General features: G+C 44.8%; 1 protein-coding gene across 1 annotated transcript in view; it reads right to left on the bottom strand.

Moving 5' to 3' along the window:
* Positions 1–613: 613 nt before the first annotated feature.
* LOC139226157 (myeloperoxidase-like) overlaps positions 614–11303 on the bottom strand; it is a 66324-nt gene continuing 55634 nt past the window's right edge. Inside the window, exons 14-15 of the mRNA XM_070856797.1 lie at positions 6062–6080; positions 614–740 (exon numbers count right to left, since the gene is read on the bottom strand). Coding sequence (XP_070712898.1) covers positions 614–740; positions 6062–6080 — 146 coding nt within the window. The remainder of the gene's footprint in view (positions 741–6061; positions 6081–11303) is intronic.

The following is an 11303-nucleotide window of genomic DNA, read 5'->3' as shown; positions in this document are numbered from 1 at the left end:
TAATGATTGTGGAGAGGAGTTTGAGACTGAGCCAGGTAATGGGATCAGACCTCTCAACTGAGACTAGGTTTGCTCTTCATGTTAGCAGCGTCAAGTATAAAAGCAGCTTTTGTGTTGAAAAGACACCATCAGTGGCTCCTAGTTTCCCTGCTCAGGTTACTAAGGAAACCCAGGAGCAGATCCCTCTAACATTCTACTGGTAAAGATTACTGTGTGCATCTGGAAATAAAGGAAACGTATTAAACTGTAAAGAGTAAGTGCCCCAGAAAATAACTGAGATTGGTTATGCCAACTTTCGAAAACAAAACCTCTAACCAAATTTGATCACCAGCAGCTAGCTGAAGGATTGTGCTTCCTGATAAAATATTTATCCCGTTTCTGATAGTCTGCTTTGAGATAACCACTGTAGCACCATTTTTTTTAAGAAACACAATTGTAGCTCTGCTTGTTCCACAGTAATATGAAAATTGATATACCCCAGGTATACGACAAGTGAATTTTCCTGTTTGGCGATTGTAATGTCCCTGGCCATTGTAGATCTCATGTCCACATGGAATTGGTACCCCAGGTTTCAGAAATTTTGCTGTAAGTTGTACAGAAAAGGCTGACTTCTTCAGGTCACATTGCTTGCAATCTCCTTTAGGTCCTGGTGGTCCAGTGTCACCTTTATCTCCAATGCCTCCTGGAAGTTCTTGATCTGAAAAAACTGCAAGAGTAGATCATCATGTTTATCTGTAGATCTAAAGATGTAAGACTTATTTACCAACGTTACTTGCATCATCTGGAGCCAAGGCTAAAATCTATCCAGGAGGAGAAGAACAATGTGAGACAAGAGGGCCGATTTTAACTCAGGGCAGAAATGGGCGAGCAGGGGCAGAGGCGGGCGGGAAATCATGCTGACCTTGGCAGTGTGAGAACTGGGTGATTTTAACTCCCAGGCCTCATCTGCGAGCATCTGGTCAGTTTCTTGTCCAAAACTATCGGGAAGCATTCACTGGCCAACAGGCATGAGAGGAATGTCAGATGGCAGGAGGCTGCTACTGGGGATCGAAGGAACGGTTTCAACTGGCAGTGCCTCTCCAGTAGTTTAGGTTCTCAGTTAAGGGGGGTAGGGGCGGGGAGGGGTGGTGGCGGTGGTTCTGGGAGTTTAAGTTAAGCAGCGAATATCAAGGCTTCGAAATTAAAGAACATAAGAATTAGAAGCAGGAGTAGGTATTTGGCCCCTTGAGCCATTCAATGAGATCATAGCTGATCTTCAACCCCAGCTCCAATTTCCTGCAATATCCCCCATTTCCCTTAGTCCTCTTAATATTCAAAAATCTATTATCTCTGTCTTAAATATACTCAATGACTGAGCATCCACAGCCCTCTTGGGTAGAGAATTCCAAAGATTTACCACCCTCTGAGTGAAGAAATTTCTCTTCATCTCAGCCCTAAATGACCGACCTCGTATTCTGAGACTTATGCCTGGTTCTAAACTCCCCTGCTAGGGGAAACATCTTCCCTGCATCTACCCTGTCAAGCCCTGTAAGAATTTTTATGTTTCAATGAGATCACCTTTCATTCTTCTAAACTATAGAAAATATAGGCCTGGTCTACTCAATTTCTCCTCATAGGACAATCACTCCATCCCAGGAATCAGTCTGTGAACCTTCATTGCACTCCCTCTATGACAAATATATAATTCCTTAGGTAAGGAGACCAAAACTATACACAATACTCCAGGTGTGATCTCACCAGGGCACTATATAATTGCAGTAAGACATCTTAGGACCAAAATTGCCTCTCTTGCATAGGCCCGTTAGAACTTCAAATCAGCGGCCACGCTGCGGAGTGCAGTGGCCACCAAGCTCCCATTAAATGGCCACCGATATCGGTATTCCCCTGACATGGTCTTGCAGCGTTATGCAGCACCACACACCTTCCCCCACACTTCCGTGGCGGTGATTGACAACACTCTTAAGTGTGTCATCACTGCGTGCACCGCCAAGGTCCCAGGAAGCAATCGAGATACCCCTTCAAAGGTCATGCGGCTGCTCGATGGTTCCAAGAGTTGCTTTTTTCGGGTGTTGTACCGTTGCAGATGCATAGCGCCGAAGGATCTTAAAGATTTATTGATTTAATAGGATTTCGTGTTTGGCGACTTTTTTGTGCTGTTAGACTTGCAGTGCAAGGTTTCAATGTGCACTGCTTGCCGAGTGCTGGAGGTGCCTTCCAGCTGTAGAAGAGGGAGGCCACTTCAAGGAGGCTGCGCTTGTAGAGGGTCTTACATAAGAACATAAGAAATAGAAACAGGAGTAGGCCATATGGCCCCTCGAGCCTGCTCCGCCATTCAATAAGATCATGGCTGATCTGATCATGGACTGAGCTCCACTTCCCCGCCCGCTTCCCATAACTCCTTATCCCCATATCTTTTAAAAAAACTATTTCTGTCTATTTCTGTCTTAAATTTATTCAATGGCACCCCACTAGTTACTGGTTGCCAACCAGAGAATGAACCATTTAACCCGACTCTCTGTTTTCTGTTAGTAAGCCAATTCTCTAGCCATGCTAATATATTACCCCCAACCCCGTGAACTTTTATCTTGTGCAGTAACCTTTTATGTCATAGGACATAGACAGGCTATGTGGGCAAAAATTTGGCAGATGGAATATAACATTGGAAAGTGTGAGGTCATGCACTTTGGCAGAAAAAAATCAAAGAGCAAGTTATTATTTAAATGGAGAAAGATTGCAAACTGCTGCAGTACAGCGGGACCTGGGGTACTTGTACATGAAACACAAAAGGATAGTATGCAGGTACAGCAAGTGATCAGGAAGGCCAATGGTATCTTGGCCTTTATTGCAAAGGAGATGAAGTATAAAAGCAGGGACATCTTGCTACAGCTATACAGGGTATTGGTGAGGCCACACCTGGAATACTGTGTGCAGTTTTGGTTTCCATATTTACGAAAGGATATATTTGCTTTGGAGGGAGTTCAGAGAAGGTTCACTAGGTTGATTCCGGAGATGAGGGGGTTGACTGATGAGGAAAGGTTGAGTAGGTTGGGCCTCTACTCATCGGAATTCAGAAGAATGAGGGGTGACCTTATTGAAACGTATAAGATTATGAGGGGGCTTGACAAGTTGGATGCAGAAAGGATGTTTCCACTGATGGGAGCGACGAGAACTAGAGGGCATGATCTTAGAATAAGGGGCCGCCCATTTAAAATAGAGATGAGGAGAAATTTCTTCTCTCCGAGGATTGTAAATCTGTGGAATTCGCTGCCTCAGAGAGCTGTGGAAGCTGAGACATTGAATAAATTTAAGACAGAAATAGATAGTTTCTTAAACGATAAGGGGATAATGGGTTATGGGGAGCGGGTGGAGAAGTGGAGCTGAATCCCTGATCAGATCAGCCATGATCTTATTAAATGGCGGAGCAGGCTCGAGGAGCCGTATGGCCTACTCCTGTTCCTATTTCTTATGTTCTTATGTGGCACCTTGTCAAATGCCTTCTGGAAGTCCAAATACACCCCATTCACTGGTTCCCCTTTATCCACCGTGTTTGTTACATCCTCAAAGAACTCCAGAAAATTTGTCAAACATGACTTCCCTTTCATAAATCCATGCTAATGAATTTTGTTTTTCCAAATGTCTTGCTACTGCTTCTTTAATAACGGACTTCAACATTTTCCCAACCACAGATTTTAGGCTAACTGATCTATAGTTTCCTGCTTTTTGTCTGCCTCCTTTTTTAAATAGGAACGTTACATTTGCAGTTTCCCATTCTGCTGCGACCTCCCCGGAATCCAGGGAATTTTGGTAAATTACAACCAATGCATCCACAATCTCTGCCTCTACTTCTCTTAAGACCCTAGGATGCAAATCATCAGGTCCAGGGGATTTATCTGCCTTTAGTACCATTATCTTACTGAGTACCACCTCCTTAATGATTGTGATTGTGTTAAATTCTTCCCCCCCACCTCCATAGCCCCTAGACTATCCACTGTTGGAATATTGTTAGTGTCCTCTACTGTAAAGTCTGATACAAAATATTTGTTCAGAGTTTCTGCTATCTCCATGTCCCCCATTTATAATTCCCCGGTCTTGTCCTCTAAGGGACCAGCATTTACTTTAGCCACTCTTTTCCTTTTTATATACCTATAGAAACTCTTGCTATCTGTTTTTATATTTTGTGTGAGATTACTTTCATAGTCTATCTTCCCTTTCTTAATCATTTTTTTAGTCGTTCTTTGCTGGTTTTCAAAAGCTTCCCAGTCTTCTGTCCTCCCACTAGTTTTGGCCACTTTGTATGCCCTTGTTTTTAATTGGATACTGTCCTTAATTTCCTTAGTTAGCCACTTTTCTCTTACACCCTTTCCTCCTCACTGGAATATATTTTTCTTGAGAGTTGTGAAATATCTCCTTAACTCTACACCACTGTTCATCAACCATCCTACACTTTAATCTGTTTTCCCAGTCCACTTTACCCAACTCTGCCCCTTCATAGTCTCCTTTATTTAAGCTTAGTACGCTGGTTAGAGATCCAACTTTCTCACCCTCCATCTGGATTTGAAATTCAATCGTGCTATGGTCATTCATTCCGAGGGGATCCTTTACTGGGAGATTGTTTATTAATCCAGTCTCATTACATAGGACCAGATCTAAGATAGCCTGCCCCTTGGCTGGTTATGTTACATACTGCTCAAGGAACCTGTCCCTTATGCATTCTATGAACTCCTCCTCAAGGTTACCCTGACCAATTTGATTTGTCCAATCAATATGGAGGTTAAAATCACCCATGATTATTGCTGTTCCCTTTTTACAAGCCCCCACTATTTCCTGGTTTATGCTCCAACCAACAGAGTTGCTACTGTTAGGGGGCCTGGAGACTACGCCCAACAGTGACTTTTTCCCTTTATTGTTCCTTATCTCCACTGTGGAAATGTATTTTTATCTAAGCTGTACCACACGGTATTTTTGTGCCTTTTTTAATATATAACAAAATGGAGTCCTGGTCCTTCCAGAAATTTCTGCATAAAGCAGTCGGCTTGCATAAACAGCTAAACCTGGCTTGAAATGGCTGATAGCCACCAGACAGCTAGGAGACAAGTCCCGCTGAAGACAAATACCACCCATGGTGCTCTCCTATTGTCTATACGACACCAGTTCCACTCTACCCCACCCTTTTGGAAGTACTCAAACCACCAGCCATTATCTCTTGTAGAGACCTCATCCATTTGATGCAAAAAGATAACTGACCAGGAAACTGGACTATCCTGACACAATGCAAGGCAGGTAATAGCTTATTACCACACTCTCATCGAGTAATGACCGGCTGGCCAACTAATAACCCTGACAAAAGGAAATATCTGGAAACCATGTCAGGATAAGGATGTAGTAATTAACTCTTTATCTGTATTCACTGACTGCGAGACAGAGCCAATACACAGGGAGAGGCCATAACTTGAGTTTTACTGTATAAATATCTCGTGAAATTGTACCATTAGAAAGGTGTTCACTTAGCCATTGACTGAGTGTGACCTTTCCCTTGCTAGCAAGTAAATTAAAGAAACTTCTGCCGGAGCTGAAGGTGTCTGAGTCGTTTATCGGAGGTCGAGATTTCAACACCACCCAAACTGTTTCAACATGCTTATCATTTGAGCCAATATCGATTCTTACTATTGCAGTGATTCCATCCTTTTATCAATAGAGCTACCCCACCTCCTTTTCCTTTCTGTCTGTCCTTCCAGATTGTCAAGTACTCCTGAATATTTAATTCCCAGTCCTGGTCACCTTGCAACCACGTCTCTGTAATGGCTATCAAATCATACCCATTTGTCTCAATTTGTGCCGTCAACTCATCTATTTTATTACAAATGCTACGTGCATTTAGACAAATTGCCTTTTAAGTTTTTTTTTCCCTTTTTTCCTGCTTGTTTCCTACTCCTTCAAACTCACATTCTTTAATTTTGCTTTCTAATTCCAGCTTTACTCCCCTCCTTACTGAATCTATTTTCAGGTTCCCATCCCCCTGGAAAGCTAGTTTAAACAGCGCTAGCAAACCCCCCCCCCCCACGAGGATATTGGTCTCGGCTCTGTTGAGGTGCAACCCGTCCAGCTTGTGCAGGTCCCACCTCCCCCAGAAGCGGTCCCAATGCCTCAGGAATCTAAAGCCCTCCTGCCCGCACCATCTCTCCAGCCAAGTATTCATCTGCTCTATCCTCCTATTTCTGTACTCACTAGCTTGTGGCAGTGGGATTAGTCCAGAGATTACAACTTTGAGATAGGGGAAGTGCTTGCAGTCCAACGCCTCCTGCGCATTGTGCGTGCCGCCGAGGCACGGAGGAGGAGGAGGCGCCGGAGGCAATGCTGCAGAAGCAGCAGGCATCATAGCAGACCAGCGTGGAGAGGGCCAGGGAGATGGCCACAGAGGGCAAGCAAGAGAGGTCCCACACGAATGCCCTCAGCCAGGAGGAGAGTCTGGTACGCCACCCCCCTCCACCAGCTAATGGGCGAGCAGCCCAAGAGGCAACTTGTACAGAAGCCAGATGCTTGGCAGCAGCAGCCTGCAGAGTTGGAGGAGGCAGAACAGCAGCAGGGAGCAGCCAATGAGCCACCTCGCATGCCAAGAAGTGGGGGCGAGACAGCATAATGCGGAAGGGTCTTCCACCATCAACTGGCATACACACATATGAGTGATGATCAGTGCCTTCGCACACTGAGATTCCGGAAAGATGACGTCACTGTAATCTCCTGTAGCCGGAATTGGAACCACAGACAAGGGTGAGTTCAGCCCTGAGCGTGGCATCGAAGATCACTATAGCCCTCAAAATGTATCGTGTCCACGTCAGCCGACCCAGAGCTATCCAGCCTAATCCCATTTTCCAGCTCTTGGCCCGTAGCCCTGTAGGTTACGGCACTTTAAGTGCACATCCAAGTATCTTTTAAATGTGAGGCTTTCTGCCTCTATCACCCTTTCAGGCAGTGAGTTCCTGACCCTCACCATCCTCTGGGTGAAAACATTTCCCCTCATATCTCATCTAAACCTCCCCCCAATTACTTTAAGTATATGCCCCCTGGTTGTTGACCCCTCTGCCAAGGGAAACAAGTCCTTCCTATCTATTCTATGCAGGCCCCTCATAATTTTATACACCTCAATCAGGTCTCCCTTTAGCCTCCTCTGTTCCAAAGAAAACAGACCCAGCATCTCCAATCTTTCCTCATAGCCAAAATGTTCCAATCCAGGCAACATTCTTGTGAATCTCCTTTGCACCCTTTCCAGTGCAATCACATCTTTCCTGTAATGTGGTGACCAGAACTGCACATAGTACTCCAGCTGCGGCCTAACCAGTGTTTTATACAGTTCAAGCATAACCGCCTTGCTTTTGTATTCCATGCCTCGACTTATAGAGGCAAGTATTCCATATGCCTTCTTAACCACTTTATCAACTGGCCTGTTACCTTCAGGGATCTGTGGACCTGCACTCCAAGGTCCCTTTGTTCCTCTACACTTCTCAGTGACCTACCATTTAATGTGTATTCCCTTGCCTTGTTAGACCTCCCCAAATGCATTACCTCACGCTTATCCGGATTGAATTCCATTTGCCACTGTTCTGCCCATCTGACCAGTACATTGATATCTTCCCGCAGTCTGCAGTTTTCTTGTTCATTATCAACCACACAGCCTATTTTACTGTCATCTGCAAACTTCTGAATCATACCCCCAACATTTAAGTCCAAGTCATTGATATATACCACAAAAAGCAAGGGTCCTAGTACTGAGCCCTGCGGAACCCCACTGGATACAGCCTTCCAGTCACACTAACACCCATCAACCATTACCCTTAGCTTACTGCCTCCAAGCCAATTTTGGATCCAACTTGCCACTTTGCCTTGGATCCCATGGGCTATTACTTTTGTGACCAGTCTGCCATGTGGGACTTTATCAAAAGCTTTGCTAATATCCATATACACTACATCATATGCACTCCCTCATCGACCCTCCTGTTTACCTCCTCAAAAAATTCAATCAAGTTAGTCAGACACGACCTTCCCTTGACAAATCCATGCTGACTGTCCTTGATTAATCCATGTCTTTCCAAATGAAGATTTATCCTGTCCCTCGGCATTTTTTCCAATAATTTTCCCATCACCGAAGTTAGGCTGACTGACCTGCAATTACTCGGTCTATCCATTTCTCCTTTTTAAAATAAAGGTACAACATTAGCAGTCCTCCAGTCCTCTGGCACCGCAGCTGTAGCCAGAGAGGATTGGAAAATGATAGTCAGAGTCTCTGCTATTTCTGCTTTTGCTTCTCTTAACAGCCTGGGATATATTTAATCTAGGCCTGGGGATTTATCCACTTTCAAAGCTACTAAGCCCCTTAAGCATCAACTGGATAAGAGGGGAATTTCACAGTGCAAACACAACACCACAGTCACACCACTGAAAACAGCATTACCACCGGGAATTAAGACTCCGCTCCATTTATGACAAAAAAAGGGAAGTTTTGATCTTGTTACCACCACAATCGTATCGGCAGTAATGGACGGCCAACAGTGGTGCGACCACCCCGTTTCGGGCGGAGGGCAATTTCAGGCCCCTTTACTCTTATACTCAAATCCTCTTTTAATAAAGGCCAGCATACCATTGAATTCTTAATTGCTTGCTGTACCTGCAGGTTATCTTTCAGTGATTCATCTACAATTGATTCGTAAGCTTTGTGCTGCTGATGATTAGCATGATTGTAGCATAATGCACTGCTGAGCGGCTGAAAGCTCAGCAGGGGGCCCAAGTTCGCATGAGGCTAGCTCCAATTAAAGCTAACCTGCACTACACAAAGGCAGAGTGCTCCTCTTAAATAGGAGATGCCTTCTGCCTGCAACTGGAACATAGGAACATAGTAACAGGAGTAGGCCATTCAGCCCCTCAAGCCTGTTCTGCCATTCAATAAGATCATGGCTTATCATACTGTGATCTAACTCCATGTACCCGTCTTTGGCCCATATCCCTCAATACCTTTGTTTAACAAAAAGCTATCAATCTCCGATTTAATATCCAGCATCAATTGCCATTTGTGGAAGAGAGTTCTAAACGTCTACCACCCTTTGTGTGTAGATGTGTATCCTAATTTCAATCCTGAAAAAATACTCTAATTTTTAGTCCTAGAATCCCCAACCAGCATAAATAGTTTTTCTCTATCTATCCGATCTGTTCCCCTTAATATCTTGAAAACTTCAATCAGATCACTCCTTAACCTTCTAAATTCTAGGGAATATAACCCTAATTTGTTTAATCTCTGCTCATAATTTAACCCTTGAAGTTCGGATATCATTCTGGTAAACCTATGCTGCAAGGCCAATAGATCCTTCCAAAGGTGTGATGCCCAGAACTGCTCGCAGTACTCCAGATGTGGTCTAACCAGAGTTTTATACGGCTGCAGCATAACTTCTACCCCTTTGTACTCTCGTCCTCTAGATATAAAGGTCTGCATTCCATTAACTGTTTTGATTATTTTCTGTACCTGTTCATGACATTTTAATGATCTATGTACCTGAACACCCAAGTCTCTTTGGACATCCAATGTTTTTAGCTCTTCACCATTTAGAAAGTATCCTATTCTATCCTTTTTAGGTCCAAAGTGGATGAGTTCACATTTTCTTACACTGAATTCCATTTGCCATGGTTTTGCCAGGTGATTGAGCAGCTGATTGAAGTGGCTGGGAAGACAGTTTTCACCAAAGTTATAATGATGACACAACGGAGAGAGAACATGCACCAAGATTTTACGATGCAGCACTGGAGGCCTTGGTCCAGGAGGCCCTCCAGGCAACAGCCCAGAGTGCAGTTGGAGCAGACAGCCACTGTGATAAATACCAGCAGTGTAGCCCTGAGGGTGGGACACAGTGCAGAAAGGAGTTTAATGACCTCACAGAAGTTAAGGTCAGTGAATTCACCTTCAAATGCTACTAGCCTCACACACTGCTCATTGCACCACCCACTATCACTCACCTACCAACAATCTTTACCAAACACAACTCACACCTTGCATTCATAGCTTTATCTCACCCGCACATGCTTACTGCTGCTGCAAGCCTCACACCTACATCTTGCAGCTTGAACATACTGTCAGCTATTCAACCATGACAGCCACATCCCCAAAACATATTACACTCACTGACACACTTCCCTTTCTCTTACAGGAAAGGTGGTGCATAACCGATGCCAGAAGAATTTAAACGGCAGGGGACAGGCTTGCCAGTATGACCTCACCCCTATGGAGGAGATGGTACTGGCAATTCTTGGGCAGTGGTGGGGCTGAAATTATACAAGATGCCAGTATCCTCATACATATCCTCCTCGCATCCCACTTCCCCCTCATCCCACAATCTCTTCTGATTTGCAGTGTGCACATGGTGTAAGCATGTACCTCTTGCTTTCCCCCATCCCTTCCCGCACCACAACCCACCCTTGTGCCTTTCTCACCAAAGAAATCCAGCCTGCCCAGCCAGTGCTTCAACATGAAGGAGAGGAGAGTGAAGAAGAAGAAACACCATCACTCGATTTCACACACCTAGCCACCAGCTCAGATACTGACACTTGTTGTACTTGAGGATAGGTTAGACATGGGATGTGCATGTTGTGAGACACCAGGCACGAGTTGGCTACCGCTAGGGCGTGACAAAAGTGTAGTGCAGGTGCCACCTATCCAAAGGAAGTGGTTGCACATGAGTTCTGCTGCACAGTACTCGGATGAAGACTTCGATGAGGAGGCCTACAGAATAGTGCTGATGGATATGCACAATTAAATGGTTAGTGCATTGGCAGACCTGCCAGAAAGCCTGAATGCAATGTCAAGGAGCATGGAGGAGACCAACTCCAGCCTTGCACAGGGCTTTGGCTGAGCTTGGAGCCCATCCTTTCCAGCATGGAAGGGATGGACAGATCCATGAATGCAATTGTAGACCCAACCATCATGAAGCGTCTGATGGCTGAAGTCTCAGCTTCCATTGCATGGCTGAAGTCTCAGTTTCCATTGCAGCATAAGCAGAAGCCACCAACGTCTGAGTGCCATAATGGAATCTCAGACTGAAATCATGCAAGCTCAACTTGCTGCCACACAAGTACAAACTACTGCCATCACGGCTGGGTTCTCTAGTGTTTAAAGGGGCTTGCAGGATGTCACAGCAGTTTTGCAATCTATCCTCCAACAGATTACTAGGATTGCTGCAGCATTTCCCCAGAGGAGTGGCAATGGATCCGTGGAGGCCAAATCTGCTGTCCTCTCTCAGGATGACAATATTCGTACTTCCACCACT

The sequence above is a fragment of the Pristiophorus japonicus genome, chromosome 16 (assembly GCF_044704955.1).
Source record: "Pristiophorus japonicus isolate sPriJap1 chromosome 16, sPriJap1.hap1, whole genome shotgun sequence".
Lineage (NCBI taxonomy): Eukaryota > Metazoa > Chordata > Chondrichthyes > Pristiophoridae > Pristiophorus > Pristiophorus japonicus.
Note: the sequence above shows the minus strand (reverse complement) of the source record. Positions and strands in the feature narration are given on the sequence as shown.